The sequence below is a fragment of the Photinus pyralis genome, unplaced genomic scaffold (assembly GCF_008802855.1).
Source record: "Photinus pyralis isolate 1611_PpyrPB1 unplaced genomic scaffold, Ppyr1.3 Ppyr1.4_LG8, whole genome shotgun sequence".
Classification (NCBI taxonomy): Eukaryota; Metazoa; Arthropoda; class Insecta; order Coleoptera; family Lampyridae; genus Photinus; species Photinus pyralis.
Genome location: NW_022170819.1, coordinates 36,821,596 through 36,849,238, shown reverse-complemented (window position 1 = coordinate 36,849,238; position 27,643 = coordinate 36,821,596). Strand labels below are relative to the sequence as shown.

At 36.9% G+C, this 27,643-nt stretch overlaps 3 protein-coding genes across 4 annotated transcripts in view; 1 reads left to right on the top strand and 2 right to left on the bottom strand.

The window, feature by feature from the left end:
• Positions 1-108: 108 nt before the first annotated feature.
• LOC116178898 lies at positions 109-1,973 on the bottom strand. Its single transcript, XM_031498551.1, has 2 exons — positions 1,860-1,973; positions 109-1,824 (listed from the first exon to the last, which is right to left on the bottom strand). The coding sequence occupies exon 2, from the start codon at positions 1,758-1,760 to the stop codon at positions 756-758; it is 1,005 nt and encodes a 334-aa protein (XP_031354411.1). The 5' UTR covers positions 1,761-1,824; positions 1,860-1,973; the 3' UTR covers positions 109-755.
• Positions 1,974-3,361: 1,388 nt separating this feature from the next.
• LOC116179618 (vesicle transport through interaction with t-SNAREs homolog 1A) lies at positions 3,362-5,647 on the top strand. Its single transcript, XM_031499419.1, has 4 exons — positions 3,362-3,515; positions 3,593-3,651; positions 3,707-4,057; positions 5,158-5,647. Exons 1-4 carry the CDS (start codon positions 3,422-3,424, stop codon positions 5,308-5,310), a joined length of 657 nt encoding a protein of 218 aa, XP_031355279.1. The 5' UTR covers positions 3,362-3,421; the 3' UTR covers positions 5,311-5,647.
• A 4,283-nt stretch (positions 5,648-9,930) lies between these two features.
• Positions 9,931-27,643, bottom strand: part of LOC116177804 (bone morphogenetic protein receptor type-1B) — a 95,099-nt gene continuing 77,386 nt past the window's right edge. For both annotated transcript variants that reach the window (XM_031496912.1, XM_031496913.1), the window contains exons 2-3: positions 17,265-17,443; positions 9,931-12,587 (exon numbers count right to left, since the gene is read on the bottom strand). In XM_031496912.1, the coding sequence (XP_031352772.1) occupies positions 11,277-12,587; positions 17,265-17,443 (1,490 nt within the window). In that variant the 3' untranslated portion in view covers positions 9,931-11,276. The remainder of the gene's footprint in view (positions 12,588-17,264; positions 17,444-27,643) is intronic.

The following is a 27,643-nucleotide window of genomic DNA, read 5'->3' as shown; positions in this document are numbered from 1 at the left end:
CATGGTAACTTGCGAACGGTTTAGAATTTTCCAATTCTGTTTTCAGTGATAGGTAGACAATGGCTAAGGGACAAACTGATAAAATTTTGGTCAATACCTTGTGTTTTATAATTGGAGATTTATCGTAATTCTAATAAAACCAAACACGATATCATATGATTTATTCTGGTCAACTCACCAGTGGCGTAACATAGGTACATATCTATAACATGCCCCTTTTTTTTAACTGAGTATAAGTAACTTACAACTATTGATAAACAAAATTCTTAAATCTAAATGGTTTAATGTTACGTTTGGGCCTGTCCGATTCATTCATATTTAACGACTTTTTAGGTGTTAGGACACTGGAAATTTCATCGGATGGATCAACATGTAGGGATCTTTTTGGAGTTAGAACACAGGATGCTGGCTTTTCCTTATTCATTTGATTTTGCTCCTTCGGAATACAGGATGTTCGCATTTCCTTATGAATCAGATTTTCCTCCTTTTCCAAATCTTGTATAGATGTTGCCCTATCTTTTAAATTCACTCTATCACGGACATATTTTGTTCCTCCGGTATCAATCTCATAGGCTCTTTCTGTTAGCTGGCGACTAACTGTAGCGGGTTGCCATCGTTTATCTGTATCAGGTTTGAGTTGGACCTGTACCCCCTCGCCTATATTAAGCTGTGGGAGATCCTTCCCCTTTTTGTCGTAATAATATTTATTGTAGCGTCTATGTTTTTCTATCAACGCAGGAACCTCTGCTTGAACATTACCACCTTTTCGCCGAATTATCCGTAATCTTATGTATCGTTAACTCAGTATCGTCACTCTCAGATGCATCTTCAAATTCACCTTCGTCTTCAACTATTTCTTTAACATGTTTCTTGTGATCAACTGGTTTTCCTTTATAACAACAAACTTCAAAATGTCCCATCTTTGCACATTTTTTGCACTTATGTTTGAAAGCTGAACACGTAAAGTTTTTAAAAGGGTGCTTTTTGTTGCAAAACTTGCACCTTAACAATGTATCTGTTTTCGAACTTGTCTGATCTTTGTTTTTAGCACCTTTAATCGTATTAACCACCTTTTCTTCACTGTTCATGTTCTTAAAACGATCTTCTGTAACTTCATTCACTTTACACGTTTGGATCACTTCATCTAGCGTCAACTTGTCCGGATCAGCTCGTAGAAACTTTTTCTTTAATTGGTCATCACGAATACCAAATGCTACTCGGTCTCTTAGCATGATCTTTTTTAACTCTTGCGGGTTAATCTTATCAAATTGGCATCTATCGACTAATTTATTTAAGCGACAGTAATATGCATCGAAATTTTCCTCCGGCAACTGATTGCACGAGTGAAATAACCATCTTTCGTACAGAGGATGTGTTCTAGCGATTAACCGTTCCCCATTGGTATTCAACATTTCATCTGCATTGCTCTTTTCATCATCGGTTAAAGAAAAATTGTTAAACTTAACCTTTGCAACATCTCCAATTATTGATAATAAAATATTCACCTTCTGTTCTTCTCTATCTGCTGACCACTGATCCATACCTGTTGCCTTTACATAAACTTTCCAATTTGCTTTAAACAGCTGAAAATTTTCGTAAATGTCCCCCTCATCTACCTGGAGCGGTTTTGGCCAAGGTACGTTAGACATCTGTTTCGTGGAAGCCTCCGGAAATGCAGTTTGCATCTTTTGCTGCATCTCTTGTAATTGTTTTTGTAACAACTCCATACACTTTGATTGCGCCTTGAAAAACTCTTCCATTTTGAGGTTATATCTTCAAAGTGTACGATAAACAACTTCAACAGATAACATCTATATCTGGAACCATTGAATTTATAACTATCAATTCAATGCTGGAACCAATTTTAACAACTAACTGGAACCAACAACACCTGACACCATGTTTTATAATTGGAGATTTATCGTAATTCTAATAAAACCAAACACGATATCATATGATTTATTCTGGTCAACTCACCAGTGGCGTAACATAGGTACATATCTATAACACCTTGTCGCTCATTGTTTATATTGGTTCATTTTATTTACACTTCACTTATTAAACCACTTTATAATGTCATCTTAGTAGTTTCCAAACGTTTTAATTGTGACGTATTTAACCAATAATAAGGATAATGTAAGGAATCATATTCTAACCTTTAGCTAACCTTTAACGCATAACATTCCGAAAGTCTTTAATTGTGAACCTGAACAGTACAATTATATTATACGTTATTCTTTCACACACTCCACTTTGAAAAACTTCAGCGGCAATTAGTGTAATTACGCTACAATTAATAAAGTTCCCTTAAAGCATCACTTTTTAACATACCTATGCAACGTTCTCGAATAAATTTGATTTGAGATTAGTAGGTATAACTGCGCTACTTACTCACGATAGGCATAAATTACATAAAGCAGAATATCTTAAAACATCCCACATTCAAGAATGTTACATGCAGTCTGTGCGATTATGCGACAAATAGTAAGACCATAATTTAAATCTTTGGAAAAATATTGTTGGTCGTCAGTGTAATTATGCCACGAATAGTAAGGCTTTTGGCTGTTTTAAAGCGTCATCGACATAAGGGAATGTCGGCGAGTTTTACGAGTGCGCTAGAAATTGAATTATAAATTGTGATCTTTATTTATGTAATTAAAAAATTAAGTTAATCGCGTGTTTAAGCCAATTCAAGACAGCCTTGAGTTCTTAAGAAAACGGCCTTTCAGGTTAGAACATTTTCTCTCAAAAATGTCATGATAAACTCAATTCACTTTAAAATTAATAGAATTTCACTTAAAAGTCTGCTAACCTTATAGCATAATTTTGGCCTCAAGTACAAAACGCTCCCAACTACACACGCCATTTGTAAATTATACGGTACACAAGCGCCTCTATAATAGTGTTAATCTGAATCGCGAATTATAAATTGTACCACAGATAATCTGTGATTATAATTGTACATACCATGGAGCTTACCGTGGAAACAACTGTGGCATTAATTGCTACATAGCAAAATCTACTGAGCGGGTTAAAACGTTTAAGTTATCATAAAGCCCCATAATCTTCACCTGCGTAGGTAGATGGCTAATTACATACCTAGTGGTCAAATTATATTGAAAATGATTTCGATTTTTAAATAATTACGCATGCTCCTTGATGCTCGGAGACACGCTTAGATATAGGTGTAGTTGGAACAGAGATATAAAAACTAGATTGGAAGGCAGAATTTATTGTACCTAATTTACCTTTGTTGTTTCACAATTGGAACAACAAACTACAAGCATTGAATTTATAACTATACAAGTTTCAAACAATTTGTTAAGATTTATTTTTTAATACAGTTTGAAACTGGCAACGTCGCATCGTCTGCACGCCCTCTATTGTACCAAATGCAAAAGATAGGTTATGGATTGTTAAGATGGTTTCGCTGTTTGAGAACTACGAACAGCAATATTCGATACTAACAGCAGATATTACATCACAAATTGGCCTTTTGAGTACATCGGGCTCAAGTAAGACATTTTTGCTTACGATTTAAATTGCTAAAAATCCCTAACCTTCATTTGTTTTGGCGTATTGGAATGCTCAGAAGATCGTCGTCAGCTTATCTCAAATATTGAAAAAAATGTCAAAGAGGCGCAGGAATTGGTAAGTTTCGTGATTGAGTTAATCGGATTGGGAGTTTGCCACGCCGATTTTCTAGCTCGAACAAATGGATTTGGAAGTTCGTGAGGTGGAAATGTCGAAACAGCAAAGGTGCAAAACGAAGCTCGACTGTTATCGGGCAGAGCTCAAACGTCTCACGCTCGAATACATAAAGGCTCGGTCGATAAAGCAGGGGACGTTTAATTACGAATCGCAGGAGGAATTCGAAGATATACGAATAAGCGAGAATCAAAAACAAAAGCTGCTAGATAATTCGGAACGAATCGAAAGGACGGGTAAACGGCTGGATGATGGATATAGAGTTATATTAGAAACGCAAGAGATTGGTACACAGGTGTTACAGAATTTAAATGAACAGAGAGAAACCATACAAAGATCAAGAGATCGAGTAAGTTATATTTGTTTGGTTGTCTTGTTATTCCAATTTTCTGCTGTTTCAGTCTTGTTCATTTAGTATTTAAAAACAAAACCATTTTTGATTCTGCAAAAAAACCACATTCAAATATATAACATGTCGAGTAATACTATGCGATCAAAAATGAGTTGCTGTCGAGTCGCCTTTGAAATTTTTGTTTACATGGAAAATTGTATTTAACATGAACTTCCAAAGGCGACTCGACAGCAACTCATTTTTGATCGCCCGTTATGTACTAACAAAAAAACCATTAGAAATAGATATAGAAACAGTGATACCGAATCAATGCATAATAAAATGCTGCATCTGACCATCGAGTAATGTACAGGGGGTCATATTTGAAAAACACTTTTTGAATCCTTCAAATGATTATGTAGTTATTAAATTTTGGACATACTGTATACGACAAATCGATTTGTCAATGTGGATTTTGAAAGTGTCTTTGTGCTTCATGATCAAGATAATTAAAAAAACAGTTGACAATAGGAATAGAGAAACCTGATAAAACATTAATCTATCGTAAAATTTTTAAATTCCAAGGTCTTCAGATATAGATAACCGAAATTTATCACACCCTGTACAAATGTATAAAAAAAATAATTTTGAATAAAAGGACAAAGAAATTTGAATTTAAAGCTTGTACCATTTAGTATTCTCGGAAAATCTCGCTTTTCTGCTTTGGAGTGCTTGTTTCGTGGTGATTGTAGGAAACTGAAAACGATTTCTAGCATTTTCTCCAAGCCACGATATTAAGTATCGCGCATATTGCAAGTAACGTCAAAAAGTCTGAATGCCTGGCTATTCATCTGTACGGCTAACTGTTTGCCAAGAATGGTAAATATGGTATTTATGAACATATCAATATATCATATACATTCTGTCCCGTCATGAGGTGTTCACTATATCAACAATCGACGTTTTTTTTTTTTTAAGAAAAATAATTCTTTTTCTTTAAAAGTCCTGCTTGTTCCCATTTTCCAAGATCAACTCTCAAAGATTTAAGTTTCTTCTCCCACACAAACGATGGGTTTTATTCCATGCCTATGTGTAAGTTTATATATCAATGTTTTCAGTTAAGAACAACAAACGAAGATTTGGGCAACTCATCCCGAATAATGAACATGATGATAATGCGTTCCATCCAACAGAAAATAATATTTTTAATCGTCGGTGCCTGTTTCGTTATTGCCATTTCCTTCGGACTGTATCTTGGTTTAAGTAAATAATATAATTTTTATAAATAACGAGATATATTAACTGTGCAACTGTTATAATAGTAATAAATTTTTACGATTTTTATCTCACGCCCTGTACTATATATTTTAAATTGTTATTGATTTAAATGTTGAGAGTATATTATAAAAGTTGTTACCTGCGCTAATTTATTTTAGTTCTAAATTAAGATCAAAGTTTTGTAAATGCAACTTTATATACCGTAGTTTAGGAACTATGCAATGCATGCTACACTTCAGTATTCACTTTAGTAATAAGATACATTTATTTTAATATTGATACCACTATCAATACATGTGATTTCGAAATATATAATTCCTTTTGTTTTAATTTATTATAATTATGCATAAGTATGAAATATAATCATTTTAAACTTTTTTAATGTGCTTAGTCAAAAATCAATGGTAGATAGGGACCCTTTGCACTTCTGCCATTGTAACAAAAATTTTTAGTAATGCAAAAAATTTATATTTCATGATCAATAATACTGGAAATGAACACTAAAGCTGCTATCGAATAGGAATTTGGGAAATATTTTGTCTTCTCAAACATTTGATAATTTAAGCATTGAATAGTGCTTATTCAATGGTTTAATTAAAAATCGACCTTTCCCAGTTACCACAATTTTTTCCATTCAAATCATTCCTCACAATCTTGGGGTGGATAGCAAGCCATGGTAAAGGTGACCAGAAACGGGACGCTAGCTTTACTTGTTTGTTGTGCTGTAAACTGTCTTCATAATTTTGCAGAACTTTGAACACAAACAATGCGTCAACATTTTATAGAAAACTTTCATGTTGTAGTTTCTATGCCAAATTTTCTAGCAGCTTTTTGTTTGCTATACAGGGTGTTACATGACTGCATGTAAAAAAAATCGGGGATCAAGACAAGTACTTTTTCCAAATAAACCGAGGGTCCAACGTGTTTTGTTTGGGAGCCACTTCCAAAGAAGTGGTGAAATTAGGAATACTTCTTTAATGTTTTTCGCAGCAACCTAAAGTGTTACACAGATGGGTGACACGTCTTTGAATAGGTTTGTATGCTCGATCCGATTTTGAAAAAATTTTTCCAAAATTCCTACTACGAAAGGGCGCACCTCTAGCAGGGGTGCGAAAAAAATTCTGATTTCAACGAAATTTGGTATTTGGGGGTTTTTGAACATGAAAATGACGAATCTGGAATTAGTTTTTGAAAATTCGAAAAGAAAAGTTCCATGGCAATTCTTGGCCGGACAACGAAAATGGAGAGAATTCCACGAAATTTTTTGTGCACATACTTGCTGAGTTAAGGAACAAAATTGTTGAACAGTTTTTCAAACAAAAGTTATACTCATTTGAAGATTGGTCCTTCGGGTTACAAAGTGTCCCCCGCCTACTAGTGTGTGATCTAATTTCGCATGTAGTTAATTGAAAATGTCGCAAATAACAAAAAACATTGATTTAAGTCGATATTATGATTAATAAATGATCACCAAAAATTCGATATGTCGATCACGCCGGTATTCAAGTCTACAAATTCGATTCCAAAAATTCCGTGGCTGCGAGTAGTGCGGAAATGCTTTGTAAGTTGTGAGTGTAAGTGAGTTCCATTACAATCAATACGCATTTTTGCAAGTATCGTAATCGTTATTTTTTTGTTATTTGCGACATTTCAATTCACTACATTGCGAAATTAGATTACTCACTAGTGGGCGGGGGCCACTTAGTAACCCGAAGGCTCAATCTTCAAATGAGTATAACTTATTAACTTTTGTTTGAAAAGTTATTTTAAAAAACTGTTCGACAATTTTGTTCTTTTAGCTCATCAAATATGTACACAACAAATTTCGTGGAATTCTCTCCATTTTCGTTGTCCGACCAACAATTTTAGTGGATCTTTCACGCCCTTTCGTGGTAAGAATTTTGGAATTTTTTTTTCAAAATAGGATAGGGCATACCCGAAAACCTATTCAAAGACGTGTCACCCATCTTTGTAACTCTTATGGTTGCTGAGCTTTGGGGGTGCCTCCCAAACGAAACAAGTTGGACCCCTTGGTTTATTTGGAAAAAGTGCTTGTCTTGATCCACTCCATCACCCAAATTTTTTTACATGCGATCATGTAACACCCTGTATATGTATCAGCAGACTGAATTGTGTTTAGTCTCAGTTTTAACATCGATGTCGAAGTGATAAATAACGAAATTCATACTCGGACGTAAATTTAAGAGCGCGCTGCTAGAGGAGGGAGGGATTAATGCTTGTATTAGTCTAAAACTAACAACTTCAACAATTATTCTGACAATTTGGAGAAGAAATTAGACAGTTTGCCTGCCTACTGAAAACATTAACAATTTCAATAAATCCAACCTAACAGATGTATATAAAAAAATCCTTCCACACATAAGAAACTTAACACTGCGCATGCACAACCTATTTGACGCGCCATTTCAATTTGATTTAATAATAGGAAGCATAGGTAGGTACTTGGCTTATAGAAGTAATAGGGAGAATAACCGGCAAAGTGTAAAATTGTGGTCCATGAAAAAAAATAATTTTTCCGATAACTTTTTTAGTAATAAACGCAGACAAAAATTCCTAAGCCGGTTTTGCCTCTACCATCAGTAAGCTCAATTGGGGGCAACCGCCGTCCCTTTGGCGGTACCCACTTCCGACGTCTCGTTCACCCGCGATTCGCATTTAGGTAGGTTTCGCCAAAGACCCTCCACAAAATAGTACTCAATTTTTGAGTCATTTCTCATAGCTCGAGCTTCTATTACAGACATGAGAAAGAGAGACCGCGCCAATTCGAGGTTTAAGGAACTTTTGGGCGCCCAAAGTCGACTACACCTCGAAGAAACGCCCCTTGCAAAAGGTGGTTAATTTGGCCATTTATTAGGAAAAAAAAACAAAATTCAGTCACGCAGTCGTTTTGCGCATTTACAAGATCTTTCCGACGACACCAATTTGAAAATAACCCGACCAAAACTGTAAAAGAAGATAGAAAAAAACTGAAAAATCACCACATTAGAATAACAAGCCCCATCCCTAAAGTAGTCAATTACACGGCACCGATAGGTACATGTACAATAATCGTTTTTTTTCTTCGTCCCGGAATTTACTGAAAAAAAAGTCTATTCGGACTCATATAATTGCAGGTAACTCGCAAGCCAGAATTTGCTTAATCTGTTCTCTGCGACTTATTCGACTTTTCGGAGTTCTCGCTACAAAGTTAAATTGTTAATTTTTTCCCTAACAAATTTCACTCAATAAATGCAAGTTTTGGTTCTTGAATTTTGACCGCAAATCATCACACATAGGCGTCTTTCTAAGAGCGTTTTTCTACGGACCCGCATTTCCTGCGAGCCAACCAGCCGGCCAAAGTGAGATTAAAGGTACCTTTTTACCAATAAATTTGCAAAAATGCGTTAAAAGTAGAACAATAGCTTTTAAGATAAAGATCTAGTAGCGACACAGTAGTATAGGGACCGACAGACGGACGGAAAGTGGCCATAATAGCCGAATTGCGGATTTGCTTTATTTTTGTGGAATGCGCTAAACATTTCCATTCACGAGATGGGGTGGCAACCACTCACCGAGTGAAGGCGCCCTTTGGCATAATAGATTTTGATTCTTCTCCTGTCTACTGTCAAAAATTGAAGTTAATTTTTTTTTAATTGCACTGTCAAAACCTTCGTTTCCTGTACACTTGTGTTAGAAATTAGCAGGTAAGAGACGATTGGGCATGAACAACTTCGAGTGGTCAGTTTCGCTGAACCTCCCAAATAACCAGTTGCCAAATTCATGACAGAACAGCTTCCTAGCTCAATCCGAAAATAGCGCTTTTAGAAGTGTCTTCAAAAAAGTTTCCCACGAAAGTTGATTATTTTCCGATGTAGAATAAGAATATTCAAGTTTCTATTTGAAAAAATTAAGTTGCCCTACACTTTACCGCCATCTTAGATTTAAGGGCTAAGGGTCTGGCAACAGGGCGCATCATTTTCAGCGGGGGCAAATTAGTCTAGAACCGTCTGTTGCCAGTTTTGTAGCACAAAACGCCGTTAGACGTGATTTAAGAGACTTTTTCAGAAATGTGTCCCTGACTATTATAGTTGTATCACAGACTGTCTGTGGTTGTATCACTAAAACATAGCTAAACTAAAATACAAACGATAAAATTGTATTTTTTGAATGAAATTGTTTATAACTTTTTTCGTAACATACAAATTCGAGTACAAATTGCTTGTAATTTTTATGAATTATGCCTGATCTGGATTTGTGTGAATTTTTTATACGACTTGAACTTGCCAAAGTTGATTTATTGAGCAAAAACCATTATTTTTTTATAGTTTTTAAACGTTTCTTTTAAAATTTCAAAAACAGCAAGTTCAAAAATTTTAGGAAATAGTTTAAATTACTAGGTAGAATCGATTAACGCTTAAATGAAGTAGATTAAAGCATTTTGAATTTTCATAGGAATGGGCGACTAATTCAGCACAATTTTATTTTCTTTTTTTATACAATCCATTTATTGTTCAATTAAAGGATGGTTTCATATCGGCTTTTTAACGCTAAGGTTTTGTATAACAAAAATTCACTATCGAGTGATAAAGAAAACTCAAAAAATACAAGTTCAATAAAGTTCGATATCATGTACTATTTATTTATACATTTTTTATACAATAGAACATACATGTAGGTCTACAACATTCAAATATCAGTCTTTCAGGATTTACTACAACGTTCATACGGAAATTTATTATATACAGGATGTTGAGTAACATTATCCAAGATATTAAATGAGCCTCATAGTTTCTTGCTTATGACAAGGAAGATTTTTGAATCCAGCAGATATATTTCCAGGCCCTTTAAATATCTAAATAACGTTAATTAACACCGTGCAATTTGTAAAGTATAAACTATCAAATTAATAGATTAGCATAAATGCACGTATTAGTCGCTCGGCCTACTGCAATGTAACGAGGTCACCCATAATAATGACCCGAAGCACAAAATAAATTTTACAAATTTTTGAAGTTGGTCCACAATATCGTAATACAGGCACATGCTAAAACTGTATAAATAACTTGAGCAATTCATTAATTTGAACAACAAAAACAAAACAATGTACAGAATAAAATATGAAAATATTTAATAACTGTGCATATTTGTAACCGGTGTTAAAAAACAAAAGCTGTGTGAACATTCGCCTCACATCCATACTGTGAAATCAGAGATTGTCGTATGAGCACCGAATCTGATGGAATAGATTTTATGTATCGTTTCTAACGGACGCGCGTAATACATTGGCGTGTTTAACGTTCAATTCTAATATTGTTTTCTCTAATAATAAAACTTTTATCACGGGATTGTAGTAAAGCGATTTTTTCGGTTCATCAGCTAAACCGTTTTTCTACAATCGAACCTTAGTTACTTCGTTATGTTTGTATATGTATATATAAAACAATCTACTTAATTATTTACAAAATCAGTTTTGTACATAAAGGTAATTGCGTTTGTGTGAATCCTCCACTTACGATTCGATACAATCGACATTAAGATAATTTCAAACTCTCGCTAGATGCAAACTGTTACTCATAAAAACACACAAAGTTGCAACTCTATAAGTTTTGCTGCTGAGGCTTTTCCGTAGTCCCAAATGATTCAATTTAAGTGAGAAAAATATAAATAAAAGATTCAATCACAGCACATTATGGCTTTACAGTGTAAATTTTCACTAAAATTTAGCGAGAGTGTGCTATTATGTCTATTTAATATTAACACTCATTATAACAATTTTATTGATTCGACCATACAGTGTTTTATAATGCAGCACTGTCCAGATCGCGCAGGCGCACAAACAACTTAAAAAACCGATGGCAAAATGTCTAGTAGTTTATCACATTTCTCTCAAAACAAAATTAACTAATAATACACATGAAAAATGTACCCAACGAGTGATTTATAAACACCGATATCGACGCTAAACAATTTTACTGGTAATGTCCGTATCTAACTTCGATAACGTCTTCTTAACCCTAAGAGCGGTCAGTCTAACTGCCGGATTACTGTGCCAACACTCCTGCATTATTTTCGAAAGCGTCTGCAGAACGTCCTCGGTCTCCCACCGTAACGGAATTTGGGGTCTTATTTTTTTAACACAAACCACATGGAGCATGTCCTCAAAACTCGGATCGTTAGGCACACAATTGTAATATGGCACCACGTAATCGTCGGCGGTTTTTATTTTATCGCCCGTCATACATCTCCTGCACATCTCCCAAAGAACCAGTCCGAAGGAGTACATGTCGGCCATTTTGTGGGCGTCAAAGTGGTTAATATTAATCGATCGATCTAATACTTCGGGAGACATGTACCGTTTGGTACCGCTTCGCTCATTAGGCGGTACGTCAATCTCGTTGGTGTCGCTGAGGTATTTGACAGACAGCCCGAAGTCGGCAATGACACACTCTCCGTTGCGTTTCACCAGTATGTTTTTGCTTTTAATATCACGATGGGCTATCGAGGGTTTTCCTTTGGTGCCGAATATTTCCGTATGCAGATGCGATAATCCGCTAGCGATGGTAAACGACATGACTAAGAGCGAGGAGGGATCCAGGACGTGATTTTGCAAATAATCGTACAGTGACCCGTGTTCGTGATAGTCAGTTATGAGCAACATTTGCGTCCAGGACCCCGTTCCCTTAATATCGGCGGCGATGAAGCCGAGTATGTTTTCGTGACGCATCAGAACCGTCTGGTATATTTCCGTTTCTCTGAACCACGACTGCTCCTCGGTGGTGAAGAAGATTTTGACGGCGACTCGTTCGCCTCGCCACTTCGCTAACCAAACCTCGCCGTATCGACCTTTACCGATCGAACGGACCATTTCCATTTGTTTCGCGATCGTCCGTTGCACTAAAAGCGGCAAGCCAGAGCCGGATCCGCTAGTTTGCTCTATGAAGTTGGAGAGGGTGGCGTTTGGAAGCATTTCGACGTTAGGATAACGATGCGGGGGGTAGTGCTTATTGTAATATTGCTGCTTTCTGTGATCCTCTTTTTTGCGATAGCGTAGATATACGCACGCGATCACCAGAAGGAAGACGGTTATGCATAACGTTACAGATGCCAATAGGACGATGTACGGGATATTTTCGCCCTCTTCCAATACAGAAGGCGAGACGGTGGTAGTTCGCTCTTCTATATGCGGCCTGAGGTCCTTGTTGCAAAAGTCGTAACCATCGCAGCATTCGATCGATTTTCCGCGTTGATGTGGTACAATCCGCCCTTTACACTGCAATTTAAAAAAAAACATGAAAGTATATTTATCTTTTGACGCACCCTTTTTGAATGAAGAAATCAAAGTTAAGATGCAACTGTGTTTTAAAAAAGCAGGGGGTAGTGTAACGGAACACAGTCACTGTGTAAGGTGCTTGGTATCAAAACATTATCTCCCCAATAGTCAGTTAATAGTCTATAAAACTACTTAGTAGGTAGCGATTATAGCCAGTATAATTGTTGAACCGCTGGATAATATGCACGGAATTTGGATATTAACATTTTGCTTAGCGAATTTGTTTATTTATTTATTTAATTGCGTTCTCCGACATATACATGTATGGAACTGTCAATAATAGAGTATAAGGTATGAAGCGTTGAAACTACAAAAGATTACTAATGAAAAGTGTCGTTATTATGCGTCGTTTCTATAAGTAATATTTGACATTTGCTCTCTTTTAGCTATCGAATAAAAACAAACGAATCCCAATATCTTGGAAACTCTAGCAGTCAAGGCCCCGGACGGAAGGACATAGAAAGTGCGTAAGAAAGTTAACATTACGTAGTCTGCGCATGCGCACACATGATTTTGAGCGATATGTGTACATAGTTAAAAATTAAAAGAAAGATCTCTATGAATGAAAAAGTTTCCATTGCGCAGTTCAATCTGCGGATGGGCACATTTAGTTTTCACGATATGCGATGTCTTTACTAGAAGCATCTATGATTATAAATAAGAAAGTTGGGTTTTTGCGGAGTCACAATTTTCCAAAAACGCTCCACAGAAAAAACGCTTAACGTTTATTGAAAAAAGTCTAGGTTTCAGTTTTTAGCTCAATCTTTCTAAAAATAAGATAATGAGATCCGCGCATGCGCATGGTCAATTTTTCAGCACATTAGATATAGATGATCTATCCTCAATTTTTGACATATAAAGTATCCGCTTGTTTTAAAAAAACTCTATTCTCCTATTATCAGAAAAAAATGGAAAAAAGGTTTTCGCCTTAAGTACTTCCTGAAAGGTCACTTAACGGCTAATAAGTTATGTCATAGCATAAATATTCTTATAAGTAAGCATTGCACAGTCTGGGCATGCACACGTCTGATGTGTAAAATATGCGATAAGTTTGCCTTTACTACAAGAATCCGGCCGGCTCGTGTAGCGCAGTTCAGTTAAAAAGCTGAACTGTGGTGCTAAGGGTCCTTGGTTTGAATCCGGGTTCGGTCATGGTTATTTGTAAATGTATAGTGGGTTGGATTGGTAGAGCAGCCTTGGCTGAAACCCCGCCCACTCAAAAATAAAGGCTAAATAAAATAAGAAAGTTGTCATTGCGCAGTGCGCACGTCTGATTTTTACAGTATGCGATATGCTTGTCTTTACTAGAAGCATCTGTGGTTAAAATTTCAAAAATATCTCCATAAATATAAAACTTAACATTCCGCAGACTGCGCAAGCGCACATTAATCGCCAAAAATTTTTGTTGGTTGAGGTGCTAGAGTTATTATCTACCGAATTCAAAAAGAACAAACTAAATATCTTAAAACACTGTAATAGTAGTTAAGGCCTCGGAAGGACGAAGGGAACCCCACAATGGAAAATGCGCTAAAAAACGCTCCACGAATAACAAAGTTTCTACCTTACGACCATAATGGGACATGCCACTGTCTCTTGAATCCTCTCACATCAACATCTAATGATGAGCGGAGCTTCTGTTGCCCAGTCAAGAACGAGCCCCGACTGGAATGGGACCGCATGACGCCCACCTTTCTCAGGAGCGAGCTGTAGAGTCTACCCCTCTCTCTGTTTGTCGTGAGCGCCAAAGAGTAAACAAAATAATTGGGTAAATTGGTCATGAAGAATCGCTGGAAAATATTTCTAAAAATGACCACCAGAGGGCGTAACTGCCATCTTAAATTTTAAAATTGCATTTTCTTTAAATTTCGCATAATAAACTAAACATTCTTTTTTCACATTTTTAAAGAGAACCAGTTTATCTATCATTTTCGTAAAAACAAAAACTCAGTTATTTCAAAAACAAAGATGGCGTGGGGGCGTTCAATTGTTGTTGCAATAACCTGCTTTAACTTCTTAACCGTTTGACCGATTGTAACAAATTTGGTATCGTTGAAAAGCAACAAGAATCAACCAAAATATAGTTAATTTAGTTGAATCCTTCTCCGCCAGGGGGTTAGTTTTGACACTATGATCCAAAATCTTAAAAAAATTAAAAAAATCAAATAGAATGACATAACTTTTTCTTTATGGAAAAGTAGCCAAATAATAACCAAAGAGGCCAGTGAAAACCGTTTTTCAAAATCTCGTTCCTAACCTCAAATATTGGGAAAATGAGATTAATTAATTAATTAATTAAAATGCTTAAATTGTATCTTATTTGACGTATTTCCGTTATTTGTCGATGGCGCGAAAGATTGTTTGGAAAAGGACCCTACACTTTTAGGTAGAGGCCTTGGAAAATTAAACAAATAAAACACGATGCATTGTAAAATATAACTCAAATAGAAGATGTGAGCAACGATGGTCGCATTTTGAAAATACTCAAAATATATCGCCAACAACAGTCGTATTGGGTCACCCGGTACAAAGAAACAAATTTTGATACAACGACGTGCATCGAATGCAAGACAAGGTACATATATAGACGTTATTTCGGTCTAAACACAAAAAATAATGGCGAGACATCCTGAGGGATTATTTGCGAAATGAACACGTAGTTTGTTCGTTTCATTTGAATTGGTATGCCAGTGTTGTTTTCCTTTTAAAAATGTTGTTAATGCAAATCCTTGTTTAAATTTTAGAATGTTAGAAGTATGACACATCTGGTCGTTGCGATAAGGAGTCTTATCAGGTGAACATTAATTTACGAACGTGTTTTATCGTTGTTAAGAGATAAGGTGTTTTAAAGAATGGTGCCTGTCATTTTGGATAAGTGGGACGTTTGGCGAGTTCCGTCGTTGATTGACGAGTTATTTAAAAATTTTTAAAAGAGTGTTAGCCGGGTTGAAGAGTGGTGGACGCTTAATGCACTGTTTAAAGGTAAACTACTTACACGCGGTGACTTTATTCAAGTCCTATAACAATGAAAGTATCGACTAATATTACTAACATAACACAAACAGGAGTCGTTAACTTCAGGTATGCTGAGTAGGTACTGCTCACAGATACACAAAAACGACCGGAACCGGAAAATCACAATGAATTCGACACTTCGTTCGGAGCGTATCTCGGGTCGCCGGGTAGCGAAGGTGTAGTTTGGACATGGGACCCGAGTGAGTTCCTTGCCCAGTTACGTTTACCCCTGTATTATGTGTATGTTCTTTGGTGCCCTCTACTGGTTAGGGTAGGTTATTGTCGTTTTCGCACTCTAGTAGGCACGTGTCCGGTGCTATGCGGGTGGTTGTTGCGTGGGCGCGAGAGGGTGCTTTACGGGAGTTTATTTGATGGTGGAAGTGGTGTTTCTTTAAATAATAGACGAGTAAACGAGGCTGCTGCTGCTGCTAGTTTTTTCACAACGATTGAAAAGCGTGTACATTTTTTTACGCTAGTACCGGCAGTCAACCCTATTTGCTCAGTGGTAGAGCATTGGGTTATAAATCCGGAGGTCGGGTGTTCGAACCTGGGTTGAGGTGAATTTTTCATCTGTGGCGGAGATGGAAATTACCTTAGACCAGTTCGGAGCATTCTACCGGCTACTCCGAATTAGGTTTTCATGCAGTTTTCCTAATTCGCAAGGTAAATACCGGAGTAGTATAGACCAACTTAAGACCTTCTGCAGAGGCACCTCTAAATAGCATTATGCGGGTCACTCTGTAATTGAGCGCATGCCTGTTGAGGGCCCAAAACAAGAGAGGGATAATAATAATAATATGTTTTGCTGAAGACGCAGTCCGTCATTTTTTACAATTACTCTGTGCAGAAGCAAGTTTACCAAAGTTGTGTAAGGATTTTAACGCGTATTGTCCTATTAGGTACAGAAAGTACTGATGAGTTGAAAAACAAAGCAGTGTAGGGATCCCTTTTGTTAAGGTTCTCTTTTTATTAAAAGTTTCTACCGTCCAAACAGCTACCGAAAATTTGTTCATCTTATTCATCGAGTCAGTTTTGTTCGTCAACTAATTCTGTGTTGTAAAGCAAAGTGAAGTTCAGAAGCTGCCAGCGTGTATGTGAGTTTAATGTGCCCTATATTGCAAACGTTGTACGACACGACATATTTAAAAAAAAAACTAAGTAATTTATGATCTCTTATTTTATTAATTGTTGGCCGTCTGCGTGCGGAGTAATATGTCCAAACAAGCTTAAGCTATTCTTTCTTACAGGGATTTTGTTTTATTTTTTGTATGGGTTGCGTTAAACATTTTTGTCATTGTCAATCAATTAATGGTGAGTTTATCCATTGTGCCACCCAGACAGTCATTTTTTTCCAATTGTGCCCCAGATTTATTTGAGGTGTTAATTAAAATTTCTGTAGTTAGTTCTTTGGAATATTCGGAAGTTTATCGTGGTCACCGAGTCTATCAATATTGAGACATTTAAGTGGAAGTGTACCAGGAGAGATGATAAAATTCTAAGTGACAATTTTGATTGGTTTTGAGTTAGCTGGACAGGTGGATGGTGTAGGGGCCGCATACCATTGCACACAGTAATACATTTTAAACATTTCGCTAAAAAATGTACCTGCAGAAATCCTCGCTCATCAGCCGGAAAACAGCCGTAGGTGGTATCGTAAACGAACGTCCCGGTCTCCCGGTCCCAATCCTCCTCGATCGCTGTGAAACACTGACCGCCCGGTTTAATTTCACAAGTGCCATTGATCATCTCATTTGGACAGTGCCCCTCACAGTAACACCTTCTCACTGTAACAAAAGAATAAATTTAATACTTTGTTATAAATTAAAATGTTATTAAAGTTTTTTGTACAGAAATCACTATTCTCTTGATACGTTCTAAATAAGTAAGACTGCTGTTAGTAATCCTGTCATAAATCATTTTGGTATCAAAGAACTAAGTACTCGATTTCGGTACTATACAAGTAGTTCGATAAGTTATCAGGAAAGCGCAAAACTGTTATTACTATTCCCAATTATTGCACGAACGTCAACTATAAATTGTACAGGGTAAAACGAATTATTGGCAGATCTTAAACCTAAGATTAGATAATGAGCTCCATTAGAAAAAGAAAGATAAACGAATACCAAAACTAATACGTTCTTATCTTTAGCGTTTCCTGATTCTTGGAGCATTGGCCTCTCGATTGGCCTTTACGGTTTACTTGCGACTATTTTTTTTCACAATTACCTTCGTCCGATAAGTGATCCATTTTCCGCGCGCACACCAAAATAAATACCGAACGATTTAAATTTGATAGGTTAAATATGAGAAGTTAGCGAGTCCTTTCTCTTTCTCTATAAAGTAATCGGATTCTTGTAAAAACACCAACTCCTCAAAAACATGCAAAAACACATTAGCGATTTGGGTTTAGTGATACTCGTACAATTATTATTAATTACATTTTCAATATAACACTACGTATATGTATTTTGCTTTACATAATATAACCAGATTCGAATTATGTAACTTTTTAGCGCATTTCCATAAAAATGAAAAAAAAACTATTGTGGCCACTTTATCCGTCCGTCTGTTCGTCCTGTCGCTACTACATACATATTTATCTTCTACGGGCATTCATATGATATTTGTAACAAGAATTATAAAAGACACCCTTTTTTTGGAGGTCCGGGTAGTTTTTAGGCTGTAACTTTTGGCCCGTTAGTGTACGTAACTGGAAAACAATGGTGACCTTTCTTATACCCTTAAGAACATGTGTACCAAACGTTTCTAAAACACGAGCACGGACAGACAGACTCTGACATCCAAAAAGTCTTTCTTCAAGTGAGTGTTTTCAAATATGATTTTCTAAGATTTCAAAGAATTGGAAGAAATTTGGCTTTTCGGCAGATATCAGTGCTTGCACTCATTTGAAGATTAGCTGCTTGGGACCCCCATCCGCTGGATGCGTGGTAAGTAAATTTTTGCTTTCGTAACTGCGTAAACCTTCTGGTCAATGATGTATGGAAATGAAAGTCCCACGCACACGACGCTCCTTACCTATTCTCCGATTCGGCGGTGAAGGAGGACTAACAGTTGGAGACGGTAAACGTTTAATAAAAATTTATGACAAATGGCGCGTAGGATTCATTGAGTATTAATTGAAAGGACGCCCCTTCGAGCGTGCGATGACGCAATTTTATTTCGGCATCGCGAAATAAAAACTTATGAATGAATCCGACGTTCGATCGTCGATGCGTGGTCATCCAATCAAGAAAATGCAATTAAAATAGAACTTTTTAGCGCGGTAAAAACAGACTGGCACGCCAAAAATTGTGGAGTGTCTGGAGGGCATGCATCATGCATTAGGTAATGCAAAAATAGATCCGTGGCGTTTTTGCTCTTATTTTTTCCGGTTAAATATGTAACTGACCTCGTCGTCCCAACTTTTGCCCAAGAAGCACTGATTATAAATTTGTATGTAGAATACCTACGTTTTGTGAATGAATCGTTGGGCGTGCAAAAGTCGTAGTGCACACGTGTGTACCGCTATAAAATTAATTTAGTGCTCAGGAGAAAGCTGCTGACTGCCTGCCGCTAGTAGGACGTGGCCATAAGCGATATACCAATCCTGTCTTTATCTTTATACACCCACGGCCAAGTTAGCCTTGGATTAACTTCAAAGAGAATTCGCCAAGACGGTAACATACTCTAATCGCTATCCGCTTTAATGTATTAACGGAAAATTAACAATGAACCAATTTAATTATAATTACTCGACCGTGTTCCGAGAATAGCTCCATTTGTCCTTTCGTAACTCGCTCTCTCTCCATGCGGAATTCATTTGTTTCGTGTTGCGTTAATCGACTTTTGATTAGGAAATAATGCAAATGTAAATCATAACTGCATAACTTATTGTCGTTTAAAAGAACAATGGCTGCGCCCAAATTAATTCTGAATGTATCAGCTCTTAATTACCCTCGTGGTACAGTTTATTGACCCATTCGTTTGACGTTTAAACGTTGCACCACACACAATTTTTAAAACTGAGGTATTTCATCAACCTTCTCCAACCATGAAAAACGTATTAGGCTTGATTTGTTCTTGCGAATAGGATACCAAAATGAACGCGCTAGTTAAAATGAATTTTGAATGCGCCTTATTGTTTGCCCAATTTGGTAACAATCTTTACAGTTAAATTTATACATTATCAAGCCCACGCATTAAGTGGAAGCTGTACAGTGTACTTTACAGAAATGGCAACCCAAAAACATGATGTCCTAGGTATCAACAACATGAAAAAACACCAATTTCTTGCAGTAGTTTACTGATACAGATCATAAGTACCGTGTACCTTTGCAACGCCCGACTCTTCCAAAAGTTTCACTGCGACTGTTTCTACTATCTCGTTCCTTTACAATATATTAATTTCTGGAGCTCTTAAAAAATGTTTTATCACCGATTATGATTCATGATAGTATCGTTTTTAATTATCCTTTACTGGTACGCTAAGGTGACTCTCATAATAAGTGTCTATTTTTCTTTCCGTGAGGAATCATAACTGAAAATTGTCGCCGTTTTACGTATATAGTCCTGCCTCACTAACCGCACATGCGCATCAACGCTCTACAGCCCTTGCCGTTCATACAATTAAAATTTATAATGAGCCTATATTTTTATACAGGTACCAAGGATCCAATGGGCCAGCGTAGAACAGTGGACCGCGTATCAATTCTTAGTAAGCGGGCGCAATTGGAACAGCGTAACCTGAGAAGTCTATAAATAGCCAAAACTAAACGTAGGTTCATTTATTTACATATTTCCAGAGTATCGTAATGCGGTTGAGACCGGATCAGGTTGGCTAGTTTCATGTAAGTGCCTCAATTGCCACAGGAGGCAACATTGCCTTCAACAAAGTCAGAATATTCCGATTACTTCCGAAGATATGCCAAAATAACCGAAATTTGCCGATTTCGTTTTTTTTGTGATGTTATTTGGAACATATACAAAAACCGTCTACAAGACAGCGTTGAGAGATTTTTAATTCAACGTTTCGTTTCACAGAAATGATCATCACCTTCTTATACAGGCCGTAAAAGAAGTACACACTGTATTGAGTAGCATTTTTATTATGAATACAACGATTTACGGCACAAAAAAAGGAAAAGTCGGAAACTGTTTCAACAGGATGGTGCACCCGCGCACAACGCTCTAATCGTGCGAAAAAACGTATCGGACAAATGTCCTGGAAAATGAAAAATTTAATTAACTTAAAACTTAATTGTGCATCTTTTCCGTAATTGGCCCATCGTCGTATCTTCTACGGTTTCTGAGATCCCCACGATATACACCCTTATCTTGGACACAGTGTATATAATGTGAAAATTTTAAATAGGTAATTGTTTTGTTCAACGACTATATTTTCAATATATCTACCAAAACAAACTGTCCGAATTTAGTGCGTTTGTTATATTTCAATAATTTATTTTCGAAATTACATTTTTAGGGCGGTCCTGCCCAGTATCGACTTTTTTCATCTGTTTCATGTACAGCCGCTAGGCAAAAGTGGAACTGATTATCTGGATGTACTTGTCATGTCTGCTTATCTTTTGAGGTGTGTACAAACTTTTCATAGCCGACGTGTTTCTTAATGATTTGTTTTCCATGTATTAAAGTGATAATATTGTTGATCTGTGTCATTTTTGTACTTAGAGGGCGAGTTAGAGGGCGAGATAACGTGCTTTTTCATTCGGCAATATCGCAACTCCGTTCTTGATATATTTTTTTTGTTTTAATGTCTTTAAGCACTAAAGATTATTTAGCTTAGACTAACCTATATTTTACTAATTTTAAACAGAGTTTTAAACGTACCTACTATTTCTTGGATTGCACATTTTTTTGTAATTTTCATCAAAACCGATGCCGAAAAATTCTTTTAAAGGTACACCTCTAGAGAATAACGGATTTTGAGCAACATCCAAAAATAATGTTAGAATGATCTAATTCCCACATATTAGTAGTATATTTGCTTGTATAGAAAAAGGTACGAATAATATAGTATTCGAGGATTATTTATTATAAAAACAAGTATACATTGTGCATAACTCTTGTGAAATAGCTTTTGTTTTGACATCACCAATTGATGTATTTCTTGCAGACGTCTCAATCGCCCTTTGTGAGTACCTCCTCCGACAATCCGTTCTTGAGGTATAAGGGAATACACTCGATCACGATAAGAGGTCGAGGAGGAGGATTATGGTTGATAGAAATGAATTCCTTTCGTTGAGACCTTTCATTAGGGTACCATGAAGGATAAAACTAGTTCCACTCCCCCCCCCCCCCCCCCCCCCTCCCTACTGATAAGAGGGCAGAAAGAAGAGCAGTAGTTGGTAGAAAACGGTTCCTTTCGTTGAGACCTTTAATTAGAATACAATGAAAGATCAAATAAATTTCCCCCCTCCCTCAGTACCCGTCGCTCACTGATCTCGAAAAAGAGTCGCACGGGAAAGTTATTTCGATGAGACCTTTCATTAGAATACCATGAAGGGGAGAACATGTGTCCCCCCCCCCCCCCCATTTTCTAAAGTTTAACTTGGCACCAATAAAGGCTCGACTAAAAAGGGATGCGTATGCAAAATCTGAGACCAATTGGTTGTCGTATGTAAAAATTATGCACGTTTTACTTTCAAAGTGAAATTTGATGGCCGTCTGGCACACCTTCAAGGTATAGGCTTCCTACTACAAAAAATGTCAGGACTGTAGGACCATTCCCCTAGTAGTTCAAAACGGCAGAAGTGGGTCCGGACCGACGAACGGACGAACAAAACGCAAACAATACCACATTTCTTTTAATTCTTAAAAAATGCGCTAAAAATTGTGCTTGGAGCACCCTGCACATATTGATTTTTTGTTCCCCCCTATATGCGTAATAAGTTCAAGTCAGAAAATCATATGCAAAATTACATAAAGTTTTGAGAAACTGAACGTAACTTTTTTGCACACCCTGTATATAACATGGGTTTGTGCGTTATTAATTACACGCTCTCCACAGCAGAGAATTAGGTACTTTTTTCCATGGTGGTAAATTGTAGGTCTAAACGAAGGGAGTTGAGGAGGGGGAATTGGTTTTATCCTTCATGGCACTCCAATGAAAGGTCTCTTCTACCAAACACAGCCCTCCTCTCTCGACACCTTAACGTCAAACCTGACGTGATCGGTTATAATTCCTCATATCTCAAGAATGGAGTGCCGAAAGAGGGTATTAACAAACGCCCATTAGGACCTCTGGATCCTATATCCATGGTGATGTCAAAACGAAAACGTAGTGTGTTTTATCCTGATACACAGTTGTCTAAAGTTGTTACATCGGTATCACCATCAGAGGAAGGTGCCAGTTTGTTCAGACACCTTCCGACTTATTATGGACTCCTGATACAAATTTAGGTACTTATCAGTATCATTCAAAGGAAACACCTCAACCTCACATCTCTCCTGATACAAATTTTTCTTTTAAAAATTGTTGTGCTTAACGAGCTCCTAAAAGCAAATTATTTTGGAATTTCTATCCATCCGTGAGAGGTTCCACCCTGTATATACAACCTACGATAATGCACACATTTTTGAGAGCCGGCAACCGCGCGACTATTGTGTTTGTGCGCGGTCTAGGGCACTAACGCTGCCTATATAACGGGATCTTCGTTTCAACTTTCGTCACGAAAGCGTCGTGCACTTTGTTGTTATTTAAGACAGGTAGTAATCTTGTGCATTTTTGTATAATTTTCAATCTTTGTTTTTGCAATTGTCATGATTTAACCAAGCATATGGGAAATACCGTTCACCTTTATTGCATGAAACACCTAATGACGAGACCGACCTCAACTCTCAACTGTAGACTTGAATTTCCTGGACGAAGGGCAAGTTACCTATCTCGGGAGCGAGAACCTGCTAACAAAACATTTGGTTTGGAATATGCGATATATATGAGTTGCGATTCACTAATTTTCACATATTTTATTGTTAATGTTGAATGTGCTTTCCAAGGCTATGTAATTTTCCACCTTGCTTTTAACAGAAAATGAGTCATCTGTTGTACAGTCAGTTTGTTTGGTATCTGCTTGTAGGCCAGCCAGTTGTTAGTTTTGCTACTTGCTTTTGAGGTACTTGCAAACAACTGATTTGAATCACTCTAAGGTCTTTTAATAGGGTCCCTTGGCAAATCTTGGTCTTCTAAGTTCCTAAAACTGATAGAAGCCAGATTAGGAAGATCACCGGTGTCCTTACGGGGGACTGGATGGTCACCTGCATAACATTGGACTTGTGGAGGAGCTCACGTGCAGGTTCTGTGGCGCGGTATCGAGCATGTGGTCTGTCACTGTGACGCCTTGATCAGAGACAGACATCAGCTCCTGGGCGACAGCTATTTGAAGCCGAAGGAAGTGGAGCTCGGGGTGAAGTAACTTAGACTCCTATCCTTCATTGAGAGGAACGGACTCTGAACCTGATTACGAAGGAAAGGGGGTAGGCACAATGGGCCTTTGGTGTGCCTAAGTGCTGCCTGGGAATAGAATAGAATGTTATATCATGTTGTATTGTTTTGTGTATGTAATTTGTATTTATCTTACTTTATTACTGTAGCGAATATTCCAGAAATTCCGAAAGACATTGAGTCGCTATGAAAGATTAGTCATCGGCGTTAAAGAACGAACGCGAATGTGACGCAATTTTTCCAGGAAATATGACGTGTTTGTTGGTGAACATTCTAGAGTAATAGCATTGAATAAAAACACTATAAGAAGCCTAACCCCGTGGAAATAAAGCGCGACAGAGTTTGAACTGAGAATATAATGGGAACACTGTCAATAGAGTCGATTCTTGAACTGAGAAGAATGAGAATTTGCTTTCCTCCTATTTACCGCAAAGAGAGTTCGGGGGTCACAACCAATGCGGGTGCAAGGGGATTTGTGAGATTTGTCGCGCTTTCTTCCATAAGCGTTAGGCTTCTTATAGTGTTTTTATTCAATGGTAATAGGAAGAGTTCGATAACTCGCAAGAAAGAGGGGCGTTTGATTTGATACATTAAGCATATTGAATTGCCATGGAGTCAGTTCCAATTTCAACGCCGAAGTAATACATAATTCGCGCTGTTATAAATTCTGTATATTATCTAAGTGATAAATATTTTAACTGTTATAAATTAATTCATTTCAAAAATTTATTGTTAATTCATTATAAATAACTAACATAATTAAATTGGCGTTACATTACCACTCAATTGCAACAAATTATTTCTATTTTGCGTTCTCTCCTTACCGTACTATTAGGTCATAGCGTTGTTTACAACTGCAGATTTCAAATTTAAGCAGGATCTGGTTCAGTTTTGTTTTTTTGTGACGTTGAAACAATAGATTTTTAGGCATTCGGCCGACTACGATCGCCAATGAATTCGATCGATCTGGTGGCAATTTGAGAAATGGATACACTGATGACTGAAACTGAGTTACGAAAAAGCATGTGCGCGTCCGTTCTAAATTTGTCACAAGATGATGTAAATTCATTCATCATCTCACAAAGAGAAATAAAAACTTACCCCCCTCGACACGAAACATTCTTCCGAGTAGAAAATTTTCCACCACCGAAACATCGCAGAACAATCAAATTCTGAAGAATTTTAATTAAATGCGGCGGCAACATATTCGTCAAAGGTCAATAAATAAACGACGCTAGATGCAATAAAGAATGGCGACGTTAATGATAGAAACTTTTGTTATAAAAATATCAAATTTCAGTAGTTTTTAACGTGACAATAAATAATTTTAATTAATACTCGAATAAGGCTGATTAGCCTTCAAAGTATACAATTAAAATTTATTTACGGCCCACGCGAAGTCAAAACTAACGGCCCAAATTTTTTCAACATTTTATTTAAATTTCCGTAGCTAAAAAAACGTTGGCTCTTCCGGTCCAATTTGGACGACGAGACGAAAGTTACATTAGAGAGATAAACAAAATATTTATGTTAGAATTTACGTTTCTGATACAATTAATGTTGTTTGTTAGCGCTAATGCTAATTTACAGGAATAAATCAGGAAATTTGTACAACGCGGCTCAAATGTTTTGGCATCGCGCTCTCTGATTGAGGCACTCGTACAAAGGTGAGGTGAGTTATTTCAGTACGGACCGTCTGCGGCTCGAGTAAAAAGATGACATAACCTCACATCTGCACAGTACACCGAAATAATCAACAGCACCTGTGATATTTTGCCAGAACTATTTTAAGAAAATGTCACGCATTTAAACATTTTCCATTTTCCGACCGCCGAAACAATGAAACGTCAATTCGCCCACCTAAAAACCAACAAGGCGCATTAATTAACTTTTATTTACAATACGTGCCAAGGTGATTGCACTAAAAAAATTAAATCAATTTACGACTCCGCCGCTAGATTTTTCAAATGCTGCGTCAATTATTCAAATGCCGGTCTATAAAATTGGAATCCCTTGAACTTAATTTGCACTATTGAGATATACTTGGTCAGGAACAGGAAGTTATAGCATCTTCGGCGATGATTTATTCCACGAAAAATCTTTCTTCAAAATGCATCAATCAGTGCGATTCCAGTCTTTAATCATCATAATGGAATGGCACCATTCGACGGTTACGTAATTAACGTAACTGCGTCATTACAGTTTCATTAATACGAGTACACATAACGTAATTAAAAAAAGAAATAAAACTATTTCATAGGAGATGATCCCGATGACCTAAAATCATTAAAAAGTCCGATTGCATTTTTATCGTATTTCTAATGCACAACCATAATCTTGTATATTCATGGCGGTATTAAAATGCAATGACCCACAAAAATTTTGCACCCGATTAACACTCCATGTAAAACAATGGCATTTTTTCGTGTCTCGCCAAATGTAAAAAAAATCCATAAACATGACACGAAAACGTCTATTTAAAGCTCTATTATTTTCGTAATAGAGGATGTGCTCATTTTTTGACATTTTGATATTGCGTATTAAACATGTTTTCTTTTCATTGGTCGACACTCGACACCCTGTATGTCGACGGAGTCGGAAATTTTCGTAATTTTCCAATTTGAATTCCGATAGATGTTCGGGCACAGATCATTCTTGGTAAAAAATCATAGCTCACATTACATAAAAAATAGGCTTTGGCCATTCGGACTAGTGCGTTTATAATTTTAGAACGTCAAACATATGAATCGCGTGGCCTTAGGACACAAAAATTTAGAAATTGTTCAAACAATTCCGTAATTAGATTTCCTTGAAAGAAATCACGAAAAGTTCAAAACGTGGTAACTCGCAACCAACGAGCGTATTTTCACCGCACAGAATCAGTAATAACTCGGGAAGGAAGTGACTAATCCAAAAAATGTTTTGTCGTTCTGGTCTCGGGGTTGTGCCACACTGTATAAGAAAGAAACCACAATGAAAAAGCTTAAAAGCTGGAGGACTAGTAGTGGTACAGGTGCGTAGAAAATTGTCTAAAAGTGTCAGAGCGATTGAACCAAAGCAGATGGAGCGCACGACAAAAATTAAAAACCTTCATGGGCAAACGATTTTTAGTTTTTCATGAAATCTTGATGGTAAGGTAGGCTTTTCTAATAAATCCTCGCAACTACTACATAGCTAGGTACTTTGTACAAAAGATGTTGGGGACATGTTTTCGAAACGTGTATATGTGAAGTTGGCCCCGCTCACATGAAATAATTTGACAAAAATGACAGTTCGTGCTACGTTAGTGCTGTTTTGTGCTCGAAAATGCGATTCCAGTATTTCATCTTTCCAAGATGTGATGTTGACCCCACACATCACTGGTTTTTTTTAAAAACTCACATACGATCGTTAGCGTTACGTTAGTGCTCTAATATTGCAGGTATAACGTTTTATATTACCACGAAAATCGAAAAATTATCAAAGTCCTCATGTGAGATCGAAGGGACTTCAGCGCATTTTTGTGTGGCAGATCAGTATTTTA

Bases quoted from the DNA above. Each gene is read 5' to 3' on its own strand.
- LOC116179618 (XM_031499419.1), top strand. From the start codon at position 3,422: ATGGTTTCGCTGTTTGAGAACTACGAACAGCAATATTCGATACTAACA. The intron at 3,652-3,706 runs GTAAGTTTCGTG...CCGATTTTCTAG, and splicing joins TCAAAGAGGCGCAGGAATTG to CTCGAACAAATGGATTTGGA. The intron at 4,058-5,157 runs GTAAGTTATATT...CAATGTTTTCAG, and splicing joins TACAAAGATCAAGAGATCGA to TTAAGAACAACAAACGAAGA.
- LOC116178898 (XM_031498551.1), bottom strand. From the start codon at position 1,760: ATGGAAGAGTTTTTCAAGGCGCAATCAAAGTGTATGGAGTTGTTACAA.